The 21,846-nt window shown below is 37.1% G+C and overlaps 3 protein-coding genes across 9 annotated transcripts in view; 1 reads left to right on the forward strand and 2 right to left on the reverse strand.

Moving 5' to 3' along the window:
* Positions 1 to 4,097, reverse strand: part of UBE2W (ubiquitin conjugating enzyme E2 W) — a 32,011-nt gene extending 27,914 nt beyond the window's left edge. Inside the window, exon 1 of one of the 5 annotated variants that reach the window (XM_039332076.1) lies at positions 4,044 to 4,097. In XM_039332076.1, the coding sequence (XP_039188010.1) occupies positions 4,044 to 4,082 (39 nt within the window). In that variant the 5' untranslated portion in view covers positions 4,083 to 4,097. Of the gene's footprint in view, positions 1 to 5; positions 58 to 94; positions 412 to 442; positions 1,768 to 4,043 lie in introns of those variants that run through there. The other 4 variants (XM_039332077.1, XM_039332080.1, XM_039332079.1 and 1 more) reach the window with 4 other exon arrangements.
* A 2,275-nt stretch (positions 4,098 to 6,372) lies between these two features.
* ELOC (elongin C) lies at positions 6,373 to 14,840 on the reverse strand. Of its 2 annotated transcripts, XM_039332083.1 has the most exons (4): positions 14,749 to 14,840; positions 10,538 to 10,592; positions 9,070 to 9,213; positions 6,373 to 7,048 (listed from the first exon to the last, which is right to left on the reverse strand). In XM_039332083.1, exons 2-4 carry the CDS (start codon positions 10,539 to 10,541, stop codon positions 6,858 to 6,860), a joined length of 339 nt encoding a protein of 112 aa, XP_039188017.1. In that variant the 5' UTR covers positions 10,542 to 10,592; positions 14,749 to 14,840; the 3' UTR covers positions 6,373 to 6,857. The 2 variants fall into 2 exon arrangements, with proteins under 2 accessions (XP_039188017.1, XP_039188018.1); XM_039332084.1 differs by lacking the exon at positions 10,538 to 10,592 and having other exon boundaries at positions 14,749 to 14,834.
* Positions 14,841 to 15,502: 662 nt separating this feature from the next.
* Positions 15,503 to 21,707, forward strand: HAUS3 (HAUS augmin like complex subunit 3). Of its 2 annotated transcripts, none has more exons than XM_039332070.1 (5): positions 15,503 to 15,825; positions 16,186 to 17,161; positions 18,106 to 18,545; positions 18,681 to 18,906; positions 20,719 to 21,707. In XM_039332070.1, exons 2-5 carry the CDS (start codon positions 16,250 to 16,252, stop codon positions 20,941 to 20,943), a joined length of 1,803 nt encoding a protein of 600 aa, XP_039188004.1. In that variant the 5' UTR covers positions 15,503 to 15,825; positions 16,186 to 16,249; the 3' UTR covers positions 20,944 to 21,707. The 2 variants fall into 2 exon arrangements, with proteins under 2 accessions (XP_039188004.1, XP_039188003.1); XM_039332069.1 differs by having other exon boundaries at positions 15,504 to 15,893; positions 20,719 to 21,705.
* Positions 21,708 to 21,846: the final 139 nt, after the last annotated feature.

Genomic DNA, 21,846 nt, shown 5'->3' on the forward strand with positions numbered 1-21,846 from the left:
CACACCTAGGAAACAGCCACCTGCTCTTCCCGTTGAAGCCCAAACTGGCTTGCCGCCTCCACCCCCGCCTTTTTTCAGCTTTCCTTCCCCTCACCAGCCCCTTCCTCAGCCGGGAAGGGAGACGAAGGTGGGGAGAGCCCTCCTTGGCCTTCTCTGCCCCTCGCCCGGCTTCTCGCCGTTCCTTCAGGACGAAGTTCCTCTCTCGGCGCTTTTCCCAATCGCTCGGGCAGGAAACACGAGAGCAGCTCCAACCGCTGCCGCTCCACGGAAGTCAGCGCAGGCGAAGAACGAGAGGGTGAGAGCCTCGGGTCCAACCTTCACCAACTCCTCCTCTGGCACCCCTGACGGCAGCGCGGCTCTCCGCCCCACTCTTCTCCGTAGTCCCGGGAGAGTCACCTGGGGACGAACCGACAGCCATCCCAGCCTGCCGCAGGCTGCTCACCTGCATAGACGCCATGATGGATCCGCCTCCCCACACTATCCGCTCGCGGCGCCGCCGGCCGGGACCGGGAGAGACGCAGGACGGCGGCGGCGGCGGCAGCAACGCCGGCACTCTTCCCCGGTCGCTTCCTTCTCCTCCTCGCCTCTCCCCCCACCCCTCCGGGTCACGTGGGAACTCCGGCCATCCCGTGAAAAATGCGCATGCGCCCCGAAGCTCTGCCGTAGTTGGTGCCAGCTGGGCACGGGACGTCTTCGAGTGGGTTGCTGAAATTCTGGCCTTCCTTTAAAAAAAAAAAAAACAAAACACCCAAAAGGTTCAAAACAAACCGTAGCAGCGTAGCTCCTCTTGTTACGGCGTCAGAACTAGGTAAGATCGCAGGCCACGTGCGTGCTGTGCTGGTTTCCCGAGTATAGGGTACCAGGCGGTTTATAAAAAAATATGTATATGTCTTCGTGGACGCACCAGACATCTCATGCCCCTTAAGTATTTTCTCCGACTACGGCCTTGCATCTGGAAGGGGGCCAAAGAAACCTCACGGACGATGTGAGGTCACTCAGAGTAGGGCTCGACTTAATGAGCTTTGAGGAAAAGCAAGCGCATTTTGATTGTCACCTGGACTCTCGTCCATATCGACAGCAATGACATCACAAGTGACCTGTTTCAAATACAGCATATAGATAACCTACCTTCAAAATGTATGCTTACATTTAACATGCTATAAAAAGAATAGTTTCTCTTTATTCTAGACATAATATATTATCACAGAAATAATTAGCTATGTATAGGAAATGACACCATGCCATAATAAATGCTTATTTTCTGGTAGTGCCTGTTTTTTTCGTTACTGGGCCAGTTGTTATAATCCAGTAAAATCTTGCAAATATACCTGGGCAGATTCATCCTGTCCTTCTGAGCAGGGAATTTGAAATCCTAAATGTTTTTGTCAGAAATACATGATTTTACCAATTCATGAAGGGTTTGCATGTACTGATCTATTTATAATGAAAATATTTACACAAGCAATTGGAAGATGATTATTCACTCCAACTTTAGATTTTCCCATTGAAGGGATTTTATTATGCTTAAGGTTGACATTAGTAATATTGATATTAGTAGTGATACTTTGTAATCATTATATATATTGCTTATATGAAAAGAGCCTGGTAAGGGAGGGGAGAAAGGAGTTACAGATGGAGCCTGGGTTGCTGTATATGAGTTATCATCTTGGAATTATTTTTCTGTACCTTTTCGTTCCTGATACAAAGATCTGATCTCTTTATTCTGGAAAGGTGGAAGATATCTTTCCTGGTTGTTGCCTTCATCTTTCTACCAGCCAGGAAGAGAGATGGGGTCACCCAACTCTATTTTGATCAAAATAAAAGTTGTTTGCTTGCTGAAACCTCGGCTCAGGAGTTTCTTTGGCTCTTTTAAATTCCTGAGTAATGCTGGGATAATTGTGAGGCTAAGTGGAAAACCTTACACCATCATCCAGCCAAATGATACCCACAACCATATAATTCCCATTAGGACCACAAATGGTTTTTTTTGTCATACAGAACATTTGCTAATGTGGCTAATATACAAAAACATAGATTAATATGTTGAACTTGACTTTTTTTTAAAGCATTTGCCATAATCTTTATTAAAATTCTACTGGTTAATAAGAGTAATTTTGTGTAGTGATTAAGGCAGGGGTGTCAAACTGCCGGCCCGCGGGGCGGAGGCGTCACGTGGAAGCCACACCCACCCCATTGCAGGCAATGGTAAAACCAGCCCGATATGTTGCGCAATGTCACATGACGTCGTGAGTTTGACATGTCTGGATTAAGGCATTGAGGAGACTAAATTCTAGTTCCATCTTAGGTATGAAACTACCTGGGTGATCTTGGGTCAGTCACTCACTCTCAGCCCTAGAAAGTAGACAATTGCAAATCATTTCTGGAAAAAAAATTGCTATAGAAAACTGCAAGGCCTAGTCCAGGAAGTTGCTAGGAGTCAACTCTATCTCAAAGGTACAAATTACACAAATACACACACAAGATTACATCCTTTGGACTTGGTATGGGAACCAGTATGAGTTTTCTTCAGTCCTCATGTGTAAACTGTTATTGTGTTTGCATTTTACACCAGGACTTTGGCTAGGCCAGGATTCTAGTGAAACCGATTCCGCAGATAATCTTCCATGGGTCTAATATGACAAGAAACCAAATGAATCTAGATCAGATTATTCTTTTCAGTTTGTCTTGCTTGTTAAAACTATTATTATATCAGTTATCTCATTATTTTCATTAGTTCAGTGGGAATTGTTTTTGAACCTACTAATATTTCAGCAGTTCAGTCTGATACTTTGTTTATGGAACAAGTTAACTAGGCTGCTTGAGGAGCATACTTGTTTTACTTAGGAAGAAGGCATGTGTATTTCATTGGGCTACTATCCTGTGTAAACAAGAACAATGCTGTACGAATATAATCCAAAACATACATAAAGGTTTGCCCTGTCCAGTCGTTTCTGACTCTAGGAGCCAGCACTCATTTTCAATTCCTAGCTGAGGGAGCCAGTGTTGTCCAAAGAGACTTCTGTGGTCATGTTATCTAGAGGATAACTGATTGAGGAAAACTGCATTAGCAAGTGACTTGATTACATGTTTGATTGAATGAACCATAATTTGGTTCACACTATGTATAAACCGTAAATCATGATTTATAAACCAGAATGCCTGGTTTCAAACTGTTCTTTAATCAAAATAAGTAAACCATATTTATAATTAGGCATATGAATCCAATCAATGTAAGTTTAGGACTCCTTGAATAATTTGAAATATCTGGAGCATTTGTAATATTAGCTTCAGTACTTTTTTTCTAAAAAAAAAAAAAAAAAAGGTGCCGGAACTCACACACATCATATAACCCGCCTTGCCTATCCTACAAGGTTCCATCCAAAAAAGGTGCCGGAACTCCGTTCTGGGCGTTCTATGAGAAAAAAAGCCCTGATTAGCTTTATCAAAATCAGATTCACTGTAAGTATTCCACTGCTTCCATAGACAAGATTAAGAAGTCTTATTCTACTCTCAAATCTCATGGGTAGTTTTTTGCAAGATTTTTTTTTTATTCCAGGAAAACAGAAACTTATAAAATTATTAATTTGCAGGGAATAGACCAGGCAGTCAGCTTGGAGTTACCATTGAGTCAAAGGCATTAAAAAGGATCTATCTGGAGGAGAAAACAATTATACTAATATTAAAACTGAGTTCTGAAACATAATTAATTTTAAATATACATTAAATTATATTATTTAATACTAATTTACAACCAATGCTATAAGCATATGTAACATATACTGTCACTACACACTAAAAACTAATAATAGACTAAAACTGGAAAATGGCATGTTTCATAAAAGAAAATATGTGGTTCCACTTCAGTATGGAATACATCCATATGAATATTTTAAGTGGAATAGTTCTGCAGTGTAAAATGTGTGGAAATAAACCTTAAGCTTCATATGTGTAGAGACAGTTTCCTATCAGCTAAAGACCTGGATGTTAAATTCCATCAATTACATAATTTATTTTATAAATAAATGGATATTTGAACATCTTACCCAATTAATAGATGTACTTCTGTACTTCCCTGACAGCATAGTTGTTTTGTCTTGCCCAGTGTAATGGAAGATTTATATTCACATCCTTTTGTTGGGCCAGTTGCATAGCAACTAACATTTGCAGCACCAGGAGGCCACCTCACTATGAGCAGTATACCCTAACAGAATTAGTCCAGTTTCTCATTATCTTCAGGGTATGCAAAACTAGAAACTATTGATAGTGAGAGCATTTGGAAACAAAACTGAATTTCATGGTATACTTTTTGTTTTCACTGTGCACCTTTTCTATATATCAGTTCCTTCATTTTTCAAAAAAAGAGAGAGAATAATCCTGAAATAATCACATTAAACTATACTTTCAGAATACATACACAATGAACAATATTCAGAATAGATTAAAAAAACAGACCCGACTTGTATGTGAGAAATAAAACAGGAATATTGGCTGGGAAAGAAGGGAAAATCAATAAATGAAGAACCAATTGACTAATGTAAGGTTCTAGATCAAATTGTGCCAGAAGAAACCTTTACTGCAAATTTCTACTTGGAATGTAAGTAGTGTTTGCTTATATTTACTTGCATCAGTTCTACATGGGGAACTAGTATACACAAGAGTTGAATGTTAAATTCAACTAGAAAAGCTGGATCTCTAGATTTCCCCCTATCCCAGTATCATGCCTTGTTTTGGCCTGAATACTACTGTACATTATGAAAAATATATACAATTATGGCAAAACAAATTCATCCAGATATTTTACAGATCATGCAATTAGTATTATAACTGGTCTAAAGGTCATCAAACTAGAAACTGGGAGACTGTAAGTTCTAGTTTTGACTAAGTCATGAAGTCAGATGGCTGAACTTAGGCCAGATATACTCCCTCAGCCCTTAGAAGGCAGCACTGGGAAGAAAGTTCTGAAATCATGCCAAGAAAACTGCAGAGACTAGTCTAGGTAGTCACCAGGAGTCAAGACTGACTCAGAGACAAAGAAAAAAAATGTTATTTCACAAGTAAGGTCACTAAAAAATTAAGTATTTAATTTTAAGTATTCCCTAATTCCCCACCCCATTTTTTAAAAACTGAACAGATGCCTTAGTCTGAACACGTATCAAATCTGCAAAGGTTTGGTTTCTTTTTACCTCTGACTGAGATGGGATTCACCATGCTTTTTTATTCAAAACCATTTTCTTTTCTGTAATGCTTATTAAACAGAAGTTTGCAAAAAGAAAAAAGAAAATTGAGGCTGGACTAGCTCTGGTATAGTTGAATTGCCTGATGCATGGTCAAAATAGGATGGCAGAATGTTCCTTGAAACATTTGCATACCTATTAGCAAACAGCAATATCCAAAACGACCTTATTGTAACCAGCTCTGAAGCAGTCAAAAACACTGCTGGATAAAAACATTTAACTCATACTTATACTCTATATTTCTAGAGATGATGTATAAACTGCTATACTAAATAATGTCCTAAGTTACACTGTCCCATAATGTGTGCCTTGCTGGTTCAATCTGGCAGGATTGGCCTGCTCCAGGTTCCATTGATTAAATAATGCTGCATTGTGGGACACTGAAAGTATGTCTACTCTGTAGCAGCATCTGCTCTCTGAAATAAGGTTCCTCTGGAGATTTGAACAGCTCCCACCCCAATGCGATTTCAAAAGGCCTTGAAAACAAAGGTCTTCATTAGGGATTTGGTGAGGATAGTTGATGTCTGTTTTTCTTTCCTTGTTCTTATCCAGGTTTGTTTTCTCTGCCATATTAATTTCTTTGTTTTTTGTTTCTTGTACTGTATTTTTATGTGTTTTAACAATTTATAAACCATTCAGAATTGTTGGGAGTCGGGTGCATATGAATTTAATAAATTATTATTTACTGCACAAAATGAGGTCCAGTAATGATTGAAAATATTATTCAGGATGAAATTTGCTCATGTTAAATTGAGAAGTGTCTTTCTGTCATAGTCCTCTGTTTCACATGACAATATAGTCAGGAATCATCATTTTTATAAGGTCTATAGATCAGGCATGTCAAACGTGCAGCCCATAGGCCGCATCCGGCCTGTGCAGGCCACCCCCACCCCACCCCCATAGGGCAAAACAAATCCTGATATGTCACGATACAGCCCACAGCGTGATTGGGTTTGACATCCCTGCTATAGATGAATTTATAAAGATACTAAAAGTAAACAAGAACTGGAAGTATGGAAAAAGCCATGATAGATTACTATGTAAATGTAATAATACCTACCAATAGTTAAAACAAACTAAATGCAGTAAAGTATTGCAACAAATACGTTATAAGCATAGCTATATAACATCTTTACAATTATAACATAAATTCATTTTATTATTAGCACAATCTGAGAATATGCTAACGTAAAATTCCAACCCCCCACCACATTTGTAGCATATCCAATATTGAGCTTTCCAAATGAGTGAAGTTGGATTCATCCCCATAGAGGATTCCATCTTTAACTGTGATCTGTTCTCAGAAAAAAGTAATTTCAGCAAATTCATAGCGTTGATAACATTATTTTTTTTTGCTGAAGGATAAGGCAAAGATCATGCATAACTTGGCATGTTTATTTATCAATTGGTAAGAAGTCCGTACTTGTGTAAGCAGCAAAACAAAATCTGAGCATGAACGATGCCTATGCAAAACCACTGTGAGAAATATCCTCCACAGTGATGAGTACAGTTCTTGGCCAAACATATAAAACATGCTATACGAAAAAGTTGCTAACTAAACATATGTATTAAATACTGGAGGGGAAGAGGGGTGGTTTACATTTTTATTATAATTTATTCTATTTAACAATCTAAGAAGTTTGCAGCCATCAGCAGTTCCAGTGCAATCTCAGGTGCAATTGGAAATTCAGGAATCTCTGTGGAGCTGTTAGTGTAGCGAACCTTATAGGTGAAATACATGCATACTTTAGATAAGACGTGAGAAGGAATCTCTCTGAAATTCACTTCATTTGTTTCATTTTCAGCAAACTGGCCTGTGCACATAAAAAACACAGATATTTTCATTAATATATTTATAGATATAAAAATATGATTGAAGTTAATTGTTATCTTAAATCATAAATTATAGTTAGGAATATGGGAAAGCATCCCAAAACGTAGCTAAAATCAACATTCAGGTATCGTTTATAGTTCTCAGTAATACCTCTGCAAATTGTATCTATACCTATATATGAGGGACCTGTTTTCTGTCAGGTGTTGCTGCATGACTCCATTATTTATAACTTTGCTTTTGTCGTGAGAGCAGATTAGGCCTCTACATTGTAGAGCTAATTAAACTCACATTTACAAGTAGTCCTCAAGTTGAGTGTAATGGAGCCTGCCCATTCTACTCGAAAACTTGTAGAGTGAATCTCGTTCGAGGTACGAGATCATTCCCTTGCTCGCGTGGCTCGTTAAGTGAACATGAGGTATCTCAGGGTGGGGAAGGCCATGGAACAGACCCCCAAGGCCTCCCCGACCCACTAAGATATTGCATGCTTCCCCCTCCCTTCCTGCTATGCCGGACTCACCTGGAAAAGAACCATCTCTTTTCTGCAGTGGTTCCTGCTGTCGCCTGGATTTGCGGTCAGGGAACACTTCCGTGACCCCCCACCCCATGGCCTGATCTGGGCCCGAGAGGCCTTTTCCAAGCTGCTGCTGCCTGAATTTGAAGCTGGGGAACACTTCTGCGCACCCCGATCCAGGCTCCACAGGCCTTTTCCAGGCCCAAATCGGGCTGCACGGAAGCATTCCCCAGCCTCAAATCCAGGCGGCAGCAGCCTGGAAAAGGCCTCCGGAGCCTGGATCAGGCCACACGGGGTGCACAGAAACCTCCCCCGGACTTAGATCCAGGCCGCTGAGGCATGTGGAGCCTCGATCCAGCCTCTGGAGGCACGTGAAAGCATCTCCCAGCTTCAGTTCCATTCTCTGTTGCAGAGAACAGAAGCTTAAAGTACCATGAGATCATACGCGATGAAGGCCTAGTGCCTAGGGAGACCTGGGACGGGGATAGGGAGGGATAGAATAACCAGGGTGAATGTTGCAGAGCCACTGCGGTCGCTCGTAAGGTGCTGCAATATTTGTAACTTCAGGACTTACTCATAAGCACTATGGGGCACTCATCACATAACTTTGAATGAACGTTAAGTGAACGCTCATAACTCAGGGATTATCTGTATCTAATTGAAATTTAAAAACTATCCCTTTAGCAACATTAAATGTAATTTTAACAATAATTGGATTTTAATCAGATTTTGTTTCCAAAAAGAAACGAATTGGGAATTGTGCCATACTGATGTTAATCATTATAAAAGTGTCATAAATTTGAATTAATTCTGATTTTGATAGCTGTTGATTATCCCTAAATTTTATTCCTAGAATAAAACTGTAGTAAGCATGATTGAACATATGTGAACTATAAGTGAATGTGATATGAAATACAAGCTCCTTCACCCCGTAATGTGAAATATAATATGAAATATAAGCTGTGAAATACAAGCTCCTTTTCCCCATAAATCTGGCTTGTAGGAACCCAAATTTATTTTATGGATTTATGGGCATAGTAGGTAAATATATTTGTTAGGAAAAAGTGAGGAAGGGAAATTAATCCCACCAGTAGTGCTCCTTGTATTGGCAGATACACTCTCAGTCTCTAGAATTGTACAATTATTATCATTAGCAGAATGAATATGGAAATTATTTTTCCATAATATATATTATTGACCCAATTTGGTATTATGGCTAACTCAAAACTGATCCCTTTTCAAAAAACAAAAACTGATTTATAAAAAAGTACCTAAAGCTTAAAATTGTTCCTCTGGTAATATTGGAAAATCCCTATGATTCTAAAATCGTTTTCACTTTTGTTTGGAGACAATCTCTGACTGAAATTGAAATACTAAATCTTACAAAACTGTACTGTTCTTTTTGAGTAACTAGTTCTAGAGATTACTTTAGTATTACAAAACAGAAAAATTCTCAATCCCAATTTTTCAGAAATGAATGATATACCAACCTGGGCCACTCAACATTGCCTTTATTGTTCCTGATGTGAGTGCATGCTCCCGTTTAACAATGAATTCGTGGCCATCAGAAGATATCAACTTCACATACATAGCATCAGGGCCTTCACACCCACCATATGTTTTCTCTTCTCCATCTACAACATGAAATGAATAATTTCAATTTATGATTATTAGGTTTAACAATAGTAAACAATGCAACACTGAATTATTATATTATGTATAGTTTGATATGGAGAACCATTTTGGTCTAGAAACCAGAATACCATGAGTTTCACCCCTTAGGCGTGAAAGATAGTTGGGTTACTTTGGGTAAGTCACTCTCTCTTAGCCTGACCCGCCTGATAGGATTGTAGTTGGGGGCAAAATAGAAGGGGTATTAGATACGTTTGCTTCCTTAAGTTACTTATAAAGTAATAAAAGTGGGATAAAAATAAATATATAGGAGAATGGTAGCAAGCCCAACATGTAAATACGATATTGAGATCTTATTTGAGATAGATATTGTAAGATTTCTTATCTCAAGTTGCTTTAATATTAGGTGGACACTAATCTACTAATCTGAAATCTTTCAAAATACTATAGCATTCCTTGGTAATATTTAAATTAAATTAAAGGCATCCTTATCAACAATATTTTGAGAGACAGTTATCTAAAACACTTCATCATAATAGGAAATAAATTTTAAAAGATAAATGTTAAATACGAATACAATTTCAGCACACTACAAAGTAAAACGAATTCTGTGTTTTCTGTTATACCCACCCTTCCCACCAGTACTGGTAATTTTCTTTTTTAAAAAATATTTCACCTCTCAGGATAACAATACTCAAAACATGGCTTATAAAAAGACGATAGTTGTAGAATTCTTTCTATAGGCTGTTAATGGTAAGTAGCTTCATGAGGGAGAATGGCTGAAGGAAACATTCAATACGTTCAATTGTGCAGGCTTTGAGGTGGTAATTACTTCCCTTCCTTCTCCAATTTTCAGAACTGTTTATTTATACTGCCACTTCCTTCCTGGGAAACAGGTTTTTGTGATGGTTTGTCCCTTGCCCATCTTTCTTTTTTATTTCTCTTTGGTTTTTGAAGATTTTTAGAATCCCCATGTAATTTCATTCCTACTTTATTCATATTTAAATTTTGCGAAATCTTGATTTATCTCCAAATAACTTGAGGGAAAAACAACTTTGAAGTTTTAAAAGGGGGAGGTGTTGAAGAAGTGATATATATCTCCAAATAATGTAAGATTACAAAAGTATCATTTTGTTATTCAGCAAACAAAATGAACTTTAAAACAGTTGCAACTACAAGTATTATATTAATTACTACTACTCTGAAATCTCACCCAACTTTTCATTTAAACATGACTGGAAGCAAAATTAGCATTTTCATGATATATTGAATATATTTTTAAAAAGCAAAGATATTTCTAAAGGATATTTTTGTCAATATCCTTACCCATATCTTCTTAACAAATGATAATTGCTTTGCCTTTGGCGCTTTTAAACAGGATCTGAAAACAAATGGAAAAGTACATACATGTTCAAGTTCATTATGAAAAGAAAAGAATATTGTCTGGTGGCAGTACAAAAAGGTCACTAACTGCAGTTCTTGGTACAGTTGATAGTGACCTCAAAGAAAAACGTGATTTACCTATGTTTATTGTACTATATTACCATACCATATATAGCATGGTGTTTACATTACTACCCCTTAATTTGAGGCCAAGGTTATCTAAGGAACCTTAATGTACAATCATAAATTTGATTGGCCAATCACATGACCATGCATGCCTGCTAAAATCTTATCTAGGTATTTGTAGCCCAGAAACATTTACAATAGGTTTCAATGTAGATCAGTTACAATGTCACAGGCAACCACAGTCACATAATCACTACTTCACTGCTAGCTCCCCACAAACAAAGTGGGGAAGCCAGCAAGGAAAGTTGCAAATCACTCTGGTAAGTTGTTCCCATCTGCAGCACATATTCTTGCTTGTGCACAACTTCCACCAGCCCTCTCAAACCTCCACTAACTCACTCTCTCAATTCCTTCATCTCACACAAAGCATTAGCTAGGCCTCCCAAGCCCTCCCTACCCTCTGGTAACCCTGTGCTCCTTACCTGGGACTTCCTCTGCTTCCTCCTCAATAGCCCAGTCTTCAGTTAATAGCCCAGTCTTCAGTTAACACAACAGCAACTGGACCTGTCAGGATTGCCACTGCTAAGTGATAGTCATATGACATTGCACTTTATGACTGCATCGCTTAGCAATGGCAATCCCACTCTCAATTGCTGTCCAAGAACTACTTTATACTAAATAGATTATTTTGTGACATTATCTGGAGATTGTTACTGAATAAAGTTTTTCCTGAAGGACTTTTAATAGACACTCAAATTATCATGGGAAATGTTATCAAAATAAAAGACAAATTTGAATATTTATAGCTCAGGGTTGAAATGAAGGGATCTTTGGTCCTCTCTAAGCTTGATTGTTTTCTTGCAGATGTTTCTTTACCCAAACTACAATAACAAGCATGTCAGATGACTTAATTCAGTCTTCCAGAACTTAATACCTATCAGATATGTTGGATTATATCTCCTATAATCTAAAGCCCAAAAGATAAATATCTACAAAGGTTCTATTTAAGTGCCCATGGCATTGCTTGCACAAAGAGCCAAGGTGGTAAAATTATTTGATTAAGAGTGGCTGGGTTGCAGTCCATTTCCAGTAATAGAAGTCACTTGGTAAGGGTAGTCTATAGAACATAGAATATCAGAGTTGGAAGGGATCTTGGATGTCTTCTAGTGGTTCAGCTCCTGCTCAAGCAGGAAACGCTATACTATTTCAGACAGGTGGCTGTCCAGTCTTCTTCTTAAAAGCCTCCAGTAATAAAGCACCCACAACTTCTGAAAGCAATCTATTCCAATGGTTGATTATTCTGTCAGGAAATTTTATAAAACCCTATATAAATATAGTCTTCACTCACTCTTAACCCAATCTATTTAATCAAGCTGTTATGTGGAAACACAGGATGGTACACTTCACCATAAAGTAAACGGATAAATAATTGGTCAGTCCAAGAATATATGTCACATACTATTTTTATTAAAAATATCTAACTGGATTTTTTTGGCCAGGTGTAACCTTGATTTTCAGAATAAGTCTTCCTTCTGGCAAAAATACTGCCCATATTATCAGAATACAAGTATGATAATTTCCAATAAGGAACACTTCATATTGTGTTTATGTATATTCTTATATAAAGTATTTCAATATTATATCTATGTATTAACATAACTATATAAATATATATTCATTCTTGAATTTACAGGTATATATTTCAGGATAAATACTATCCTATCGCACACACACTGGATGATACCTCAAGATTCCTTGCAGATAGTAATAATTAGGAAATTCTCATTCTAGGCAGCATGGCCAGATATAATGTCAGCTGAATTCTGTTAAAAATTGTATAGGCACATTATACAAATATTGTCCTCATTTAAAGACAGAATTGTCTTTCTTGCCCTCTATACTATACAGAGATAGGGATCTTATTTAAAATTGAAATACACATAGAAAGAGCAGGACTTAATTTTAAGTTAAGTCTGTGATGTGCCAAGTTGGGAATCAAAACACAACACTTGCTATCAGTTAATTCTATCATCTACCTATTGAATAAAATAATTGAGATTAAAAAATGTCTGACTATTGTTAGATATTACATCAATATCTGCCTTGTCAATTGATCAGTATACCAGCACAACTGGCACTGGGCAAAGAAAATGACTTTGAATGTCACTTTGCACAAAATCTTTCACCAATTTATTTGAACATTTGGGAGGTATTATTCCTGTAGAAGGGACATTGCTACCTGAATATTTAATCTAATTTAACCTACAATTATACATGTTGTCTTTTAAAATATGAAATTAAAGATATTCTGGGCAAAAAGCTCAGATGCCCTGAAAGGGGGCATGCTTCATCTCATCAGAAAGCTACCTTGTGTCTTCAGTTTCAGTATATCAGATATACATTTTAAACGTTTTAGTTATTTAGGGTTGTTCATCCTAGTCTACAAGAACTGTAAAATTCTTGTTGAATTAATTAGCACAAGATGTAATAATGCCCACCAACCTGGATAGTTTTAAAAAGGATTTGGATAACTTCATAGAGGACAGATACATCGAGGGCATTTAATCTTGAGACTCAAATATCTCCAAAATACCAATCTCAGAACAATGGTGAAAAGAATAATTCCTCCATCTCCTGTTTGCAAGAAACCTAGAGGCTGCTTGGCCATTGTGAAAAACAAAATGATAAACTTGTACTGATTTATGTTTTTATGAGATTTTAGATTTCTAAATCTTAGGTTGCAAACAGTTGCTGATTTAATCTGAATCAAAATTAGTTTCACCAAACTGGATCTGAAAATGTTTTTTTGTTTAAGCACATACAAAGTGACACTACATAGGTGGTTTTTCCTCCTATGGTACCATTCAGATCTTTCAGATCTATAATTCTCAGAATTGTTACCTGGTAAGACAAACAGCTACATTAGATGGGGATTTGGGGGCAGTTGCAGTCCTAATATTATATAGAATGCTCCATATTCAGAGAAGGCTGATATGTGTGATTTGGTTTTGATAGATACATAATTTATTGCTGAACCTAATTTACTAGCATTATATGTACAGTAAGAGAGTCAATTTGGTGCACCAGGGTAGAAAACTGTAGTTTCTAGTCTTGCCTTAGATACAAAGACAACTGGGTGACCCTGGGACAATCACTTTCTCTCAATTCTAGGAAGAATGCAATAAACCGTTCTTAAATCTTGCCAAAAAACCTGCAGAAATCCAGGCAATTGGTAGGAGTCAGTGCTGGCTGGAAGGCATATGTACAGTATATCTGTATTCTTATTGCATGGATCGTATTTTAAATAGTGTTGAAAATTACTTGGGAATTGTAGACAAAGAACAGATTTAAAAAGAGTAAGGGAATATTATCACATTACCAAAATTACCACATTTGATTTCTAAACTACACAAATATTTGAGTTATGAATGTCTTGCTATCAGAGTGGCTTGTTTCATTTTAATCATAATGGGGGGGGAGCAGAAAAGAATGCTGGAGAATGGAGGAAAGAAATGATAGAAATATATGTGTGACAAAGAGAGAGAAAAGAGAGAAAAATCCATCCAGGAGCTCACAAATAATGAAGAGCCGAAACCTACAGAAAAATTGACAAAGTCCTCTTAGTTCTTACTAAAAGGGAAGAAAGCGGAGCAACCCTTACAGGGTTCTTTTCACAAACAGCAGTCTTAAAGACATGGCAGCTCTGAGGCAAAAAGTAATTTTCAGGGGCTCAGGGAGGAAAATAGAAAAGGGGTGCTTTTAAGAGGGCATCAATAAGTCATATCAGACGTAAGACCGGTTTCCCCAATGCAATGCGAAGCACATTTGGGGAAGGCTGGTTGAAAAGATTCAAGGCTGGGATTAAGTCACTTTCCGTCCAGCATTGACACCAGCCCCTTCCCACGGCTCTCAGCTATTGCGGCAAACCTTTCCCCGACTCCCAGCTATTGAGTCCTCGTGGCGAACAAAACGCGCAAGAAAGAAACTGGTCTATCAGGCCGCGAGCTGGTTGCTCTCCAACAACTCACCGTTTCCCAGCCGCACAAATCCACGAAGCAGCTTCTCAAGGAACGACACTACTCCAGCCGGGACAATCCTCCCCAGAAACCACTTCCTGTAGGTCACCGATAATGATTTCCGGTTTCCGAAATGCAAAGAGAAACAAATACGATAGAGATATAATGTAGAGTAACATGCTATAGGAGCAACTGGGAGACTCTTTTTTTTAGTAACTCCAACGACTGGACAGCGAGGTGACTAACTAACGGTATTTAAAATGCCGACGAATGGTCCTGTACAGATTTGAATTATTAGAGCTATGTCGGGCTTGCTCACCCTACGAAATAGACTGGAATGACCCCTTCCCTGGCTGAAAGCAGAGAAGCACCTGTCTTTCTGATGCTAATCCGACACTCCCACATTACATCCCAGTATGTACATAGTACATGTTTAAATCTCATGTGGATATAAACCAAGGTAGTTTTTCTTTCTAATATACACACATAGGAAGTTGCTTACAAAAATCTGAGACAAAAGACTTGAATAACTTCGATCTTGTGATGAGAATATCACACAACAAATTGTACAAGTTGATTATTTTCCTTATAACGTTTAGATCAGTGTTTTTCAAACTTGGCAACTCTAAGATGTGTGGACTTCAACTCTCAGAATTCCCCAACCAACATGAAACGTTGCAGTACACATATTTTAAAGTTGACAATTTTGGAAAAACGGCGTTTTAGACTAAAAGACGAACCTGTGCCTGGCTCCTCTTGGGTGTACTGGATATAATGGGAAAGACAGTTCCCAAAAGTAACAAGCTGCAAATTCTTATGGCTCCACTTTTAATTTTTAATCAATTTAATATTAATTACATTAATTATTTTTAATTGAGAAGCATTTTAATTAAATCGAATCATTACATTCTGAGATCAGCATTAAGTTCAATCTCTATGCTCTCGGGAGAATGTATCTGGCTCTCGCGAGGCTCTGAAAGCTGTTTTTTCATGTAAAGGCGGAAGTTTGAATTCCTCTCCGACCTTGTCCGCCAAAGCAGCGCAGCTGCTTTTCCCCGAGATTGGCGCGGGATGCTTTGGGGTTTGCTGGTGAGCGAGTCTCTTCAAACCTACAGATCCCTTTGAATCCTACGCGGGTGAATTCATGTGATCACTAGGTAATAAACCTAGGAAAGACACTGGGGATTTATACCAAGTAAGGGGAGAAATAACAATTTCCAAAGAAAAGGGACTTTAATAGGAAACGAGTAGAAAGGAGCTTATTTTCCCCCCGGAAATTTAAAGCAGTTTACTTGCCCACTCAGTTTTTTGCATTATTTTCTAGTATTGACAGGCATTGTTATTAATATGTAAAATTCTAATTAGTTTGAAACCATGCATTCTAAATAAATTGACAGAATATAGATCTTTATAAAACTAATTTATCTTTATTATGCCATATTTTTCTAGAAATATTTGAAAACCTGGTAGAGAATAGCTGCAATATCCAGCATCAACAAGTGAAGACAGAATTATGGATGGTGGAGCTAGATTTGTTGAAACTCTAAAGCGGACAGGATATTTAAAGGCAAATTCACTTAATGGAGAAGACTTTGATTGGTTATTTGAAACTTTGGAAGATAAATCATTTTTGGAGTGGTTCTGTGGAGCTTTGAATGAACATAATGTATTATCTGAAGAAGAGTTGCAGTCATTTAACACTCTCCTAAAATCATCAAAACCAATTTTAGGAGAAGAAGCTCTCAGTGAAGTTCTTAAGATTTCCAAGCCTCTGGATATGAACACTGACAATTGTGAGGAAAAAGAGGAAACTCTTAAAATGTTAGAAAATGAATTTCAAGCTTTTAAAAAGATTAAACAGGTAAAGATTCATCGTCGTAACAAGCTTCAAATCATGGCTTCAGCTAATAGTTTTATCTCCCTAAAAATTAAAGAAAGAGGTGAGGAAGGGCTTAAAATCCTGAAAGATGGTCAAAGGAACTTTACAGACATGAATATAAAGATAAACAATGAGCTTCGGACCCTAACTGAAGGAGTTAAGAAACTTGCTTCTTTTTTTGCTGTTGCAGCTGGACAAGACCTGGATTTTTCTCCTGTGCTGCTAACCCAACTTGCTTTAGATAATTATTTGTATCAAGAAGAACAAAGCACTGGAGCGCTTACTTCATATACAAAAAAACAGTTTTTCCAGGGTATATCTGAACTGGTGGAAAGTTCTAATGAAGAAAATTTCCAACTTGTACATATAAGTAAGTCCTCCAGTTGTGAGGAAAGCAGTGGTATATGTGATGAAAAATCAGAACTGGCTAGATTGCAAATGGCATATATTTGTGCTCAGCATCAATTAATTCAACAGCAAGCAAAGAACCTAAGTATGAGATCGGGTCTTCAGTGGGCAGAGAAGAGTATAGGTACTTTAAAAAAGGTAAGGTGATATCTGCATAAGGCTTAATGCTATTGTCTTGACTTTAAATGGTCTTTGAATTCATAGTGAGTTGACTTGAACATATCATCCTCTTAAATGTTCCATACACTGGCACTAATTATTTTGAGCAAACTCATTTGGCATTTTAGAACAGATTAATCCTGAAAATGTAGTATGAGTTGCTCAGATCTATGCTGAGTTGGGCCTTGGCTGGTTTTGAAGTGTTAGCTGGAATGAGGTTGAATCAGTGATTTTTGAAATAAATAGGATTTTCTGTGCTGTTAGAGAATAGTCTTTGAAGGAGGGGAACAATACTTCAGATTTGAAGAAGGCGCTGGTTGGACCCCTGCTTAAGAAGTCATCCTTGGAATCACTTGCTCAGGTCTACAGCTACTCAGGTTTTAAAGATGAGTAATTGTAATTATACTTCAAAATAAAGTGTGTTATGGAATGTATTCAATTTATATAGCTGACCACATAACAACATAGAAGGCAATGAAAATAAAAAACACTTCTCTAGGGAAAAAACACAGATTTCAAGTAGTTGCAACAGACTTATATATTATCCTGGCCCAGAGCATGGTGGAAGAGCCAGGTCTTCAGGAATTTTTTAAAGGCCAGGTTAGGATGTATTCCATAGAACAGGCATTGTGAGGTATGCTTCTTGTGCCTCACAAGATGACATTGTTCAATTGTTGAGCTAGATCTAGAGCACCTCAACTCTGTTGGATGCTGTGGGATAGGCAGAGAGGAGGAGAAGGAAAAGGAATGGAACAATATTATAAGTGTGTGTGTGTGTGTATTGTATTATAGTATAGTATAGTATAGTATAGTATAGTATAGTATAGTATAGTATTAGTATTGTATTGTATTGTATTGTATTGTATATCCCCAATAAGAATTCACTTAAACAAAAACTCAGAAACTATTTGTCTATTTTGCAGATTCATGGAAAAGAAAAATTTGAAGCTAAAATTTCTAGTTTGAATAATGATATTGCAAAAATAAAAACAGATTTATCACAAATAAACAGTGGAACCCTACCTTTGCTGATTAAGGAGAATGCAGAGTTGTTGAATATGCCTGTGGTTAAAGGGGATTTTGATCTACAAATTGCTCGACAGGACTACTATACATCAAGGCAGGATCAGATTTGTAACCAGCTGATCAAACAGAAGGCATCATTCGAATTTCTTCAATTGGCATATGAAATTGAATTTCGAAAACTTAGGGAAAACAGCCGTCTGCTGGAAAATATGGTGCAAGACCTGAAATTAAGCAATGACATTTTAGTGCGGACAATAGAAACAGTGTCTGAGCCTTCTATATCCCTTCCTAGGACACAAAATAGCACTGTTGAGTCAAAGAATATTGCAGCACATAGGTAAGAAGCTGACTTATTTCAAACTTACTGAAGCACTAATGTAAGGTCTGTTATATTTTATGCTTCATCATTAATGAAATACTGGTGTTGTTAATTTTGTTGTATTTCTATCCCATGTCTATGTATATTTTAAAGGATGTGTCAACTTCTGGAAGGAAGGAATCCAAAACAATTATTTACAACATACGAAAGGCTTGAAGAGATGGCTGAAAAGTTACATTTGGATTCAGTATCAATGTTTGACCAGTTAGTGATAGCTGGCCAAGAACAAAGTCTTCTTTTGTCAAAGATGGATGCTGATTTAACAATTCTTCATGATTCAATATACTGCAAAGAAGAAAGTGTGTGTCTTAGTAATCAGGTAAGTAATTGGATTATGATCACCCGAGATGGTGGTTTCATGGAGTATTCAGCAGTACTTTTGTTAATACTGTAATTATAAGAAAATGCCTTATAACTTTTTGTTGTGTCTAATCTAAACTCTCTAGTAAACTATCATAAAGCTGATAGGTAGAATTAAATCCTTCCAAATCTGTGACACAGTCTGGACCTAACCTAAATATTCTGACTGAGAGTGGTTCTTTTTCCTTGACCATCTTAGTACTATCAGCAGTTCATATTGACATCTGTTGAATGTTCACTCATTAATTTTACAGCCCCTGCCTCACTGTGACAATACAGGTAGTCCTTTACTTACAACAGTTCATTTAGTGACTGATCGAAGTTACAACAGCACTGAAAAAAGTTATTCATGGCCATTTTTCACACTTATGACTGTTGCAGCATCCCCAAGCAATATTTGGATGCTTGACGACTGGTTCATTTTTATAACAGTTGCTGTGTCCCAGGGTCATGTGATCACCTTTTGCAAACTTCTGACAAGCAAAGTCAACGGGGGAAGCCAGATTCACTTAACAATCATGTTATTAACTTAGCAGCGATTCACAACAAATGTGGCAAGAAATTCGTAAAATGGGGCAAAACTCATTTAACAAATTTCTCACTTAGCAACATAAATTTTGGGCCTAATTGTGGTCGTAAGTTAAGGACTATCTGTAGAGGGATAGTTGTCTTCTCTGGCTTTCCAATTTTATTTCTTATACTTACACTGTTGGAGGAGAATGGAAACCCAACACAAAATTGCAGCACTGGTTATATGAAGGGTATACAGTAAAATAATCTGCAACCCCAAATAATATAATTCAATTCAGGTTCATGAAAAATGACTGCAGTACTCAGTAAACATTACCAGTTGTGAATAATAATTTTCTGAAGGCCCTCTCCTATTAGGGTTATGTCACTGCAGGTGGGAATCATGCTTGTTTAAGAGAGGTCTGTTCAGGTGCATTGGCACTATCGTAGAAAACACTTTCTGGCCTCTGCTCCTTTCACCTTACTAAGACAATTCTGATGCATCTTCTAGACCTCCTCAGTGGACCAAAATATATACTGAAATTGGTGCACTGAAAGAGGTTACTTGGAGGCATTTTTATCAAGAGTTTGGAAATTGTGCTCTTGGGGCAGATCTAAAAAAGAATGCAGGAAATTAAAATTGCTCTATTCACCAAGAAGAGGGAAAGAACATAAAAATAGGATTTGGGCAGCTCTTTTGATCTAGGTTACTTACACCAGATATTGATATTTTAGTTAAAGATCCCACCTTCATACTGCTCATGTATTTGGTTCTTAGTTTTATCTAATTCTTATTAATCTTAATATTTTTATATTTGTGTTTTTATTATATTGTAAGCAGCCCAGAGTTGCTTTGGATAGTGAGATGGGCAACATATAAATTTAATAAATAAATAAATATGCAACAAATTAAATGACCAAAGTGAAGTGGCTGTTCAGTTGACATCAGCACTTTTGAATATTTGAGCTTGAGACTCCCAATCTAATGTATTGTGTGAACCCAGCCATAGCTTTTTATCCAGCAGAAGGATCTTGCCAACAACCAGTAATAGTTGGCCAATAGAATCAAATCAAAATGTTCATATTCCTGATTTACAATATAAACGCCAAGAATCAGAAATTTTAAATAACCATATTTCAAAAAGATGTGGGCAGAAAAAGCTCATGATTGCCTACATAAAGGAGTTAATATAATGATATTTCTAGAGTATAGTGGGACAGAAGTATATTGAACTCACTATTGTATTTCTCTCATGTTTAGGAACTGTCTGAACAGTTTCAGCAGTTGGAATTCCAATTGAATAAAATAAATCAACTTATTATGGATTTTCTTGCTGATATAAAAGCTAAGAAGAAGGTCTTGGAAAATAATAAAGTACAGGAGATGGAAAGAAAACTCTGCTTGTTCTTCTTCAACAATGAAGAACGTCTGAAAAACATTGTGGAAAGATTGGAGCAACAAGTTGAGGCTCAACCCAACCCTTAAAGATTATGTGTTAAATTAACACATTAAATTAAGAAGGGTTTTTTTTGGGGGGGGTGTTTAGATTATTCATTTTTTTTGCATTGAATTTTAGTGGACTATTGTTGCAGCACCAGAAAGTTTAAAGGAAATTATGAAGCCACCTCTATGAGTCAAAAGTTATTTGGCGAACTAGATAAACTATATTCTTGGGTTTAAAGATAAAATATTCTCATATGAAAAGATAACTAAACCCAAATGGACTTGTTGCAAGACTTTCTAGGTTTATTACACCAAGTAGGGGGAATGTGTAGAACTTCATTAGTCAATAGTTTTTCCATTGTTTTTTAATCCTTACATTCAGTATATTGATGATTAACATTTTATCCTAATTTGGTAAATATTCCGAACTACCTTCCTCAACCTGATGCTTTTCCATAGTGTAATTAGAGTAGTTGTAGATTAGGACAGCAGGGGAATATTGTGCTATGAAGAGCTATTCTATAGGATGATTAAACCTGCATTTCTGTACCCAAATACTTGGTGTGTTTGTATGCTACACCCTTCCCCCCCAAAAAAACTTCCTTGGTATTCCTTTATATTCAGTTGTAATCATTAATTTTAGTATCAGACTTAACAAAACTGAAGATAAAAGTTTTCCATGTATTTCAGATTAGATTGTAAATATTGGTCCTATAAGAAAGTTGAGTTTTGTAGCTGAAACATGTAAGCTTCAAATAAATTTTTCACCATCTCAAAGGCTATGCTTTTTATTTCCTAATCTTATTTCCTCCAGCTTCTTAAAAAAAACAAAACCCATTTTATTCCAGGTACAGAACAGAGAGAATCCCTTGCAGCATGTTTACCTATGTACCTCGTATTCCAAGGGGAGGACGGGGGGTGTAACATTCCCAAGGCTTATGTCGG

This window comes from Crotalus tigris, unplaced genomic scaffold, assembly GCF_016545835.1.
Source record: "Crotalus tigris isolate CLP2741 ecotype Arizona unplaced genomic scaffold, ASM1654583v1 scf7180000024445.887990, whole genome shotgun sequence".
Taxonomy (NCBI): Eukaryota; Metazoa; Chordata; class Lepidosauria; order Squamata; family Viperidae; genus Crotalus; species Crotalus tigris.

What these genes read in the sequence shown, in the direction of transcription:
- ELOC (XM_039332083.1), bottom strand. An exon ending in GGCAATGTTGAGTGGCCCAG is followed by an intron (nt 7,049 to 9,069) that starts GTTGGTATATCA and finishes TTATGTGCACAG; the next exon opens with GCCAGTTTGCTGAAAATGAA.
- HAUS3 (XM_039332070.1), top strand. Translation starts at nt 16,250, where the DNA reads ATGGATGGTGGAGCTAGATTTGTTGAAACTCTAAAGCGGACAGGATAT. An exon ending in GTATAGGTACTTTAAAAAAG is followed by an intron (nt 17,162 to 18,105) that starts GTAAGGTGATAT and finishes TCTATTTTGCAG; the next exon opens with ATTCATGGAAAAGAAAAATT. An exon ending in AAGAATATTGCAGCACATAG is followed by an intron (nt 18,546 to 18,680) that starts GTAAGAAGCTGA and finishes TATATTTTAAAG; the next exon opens with GATGTGTCAACTTCTGGAAG.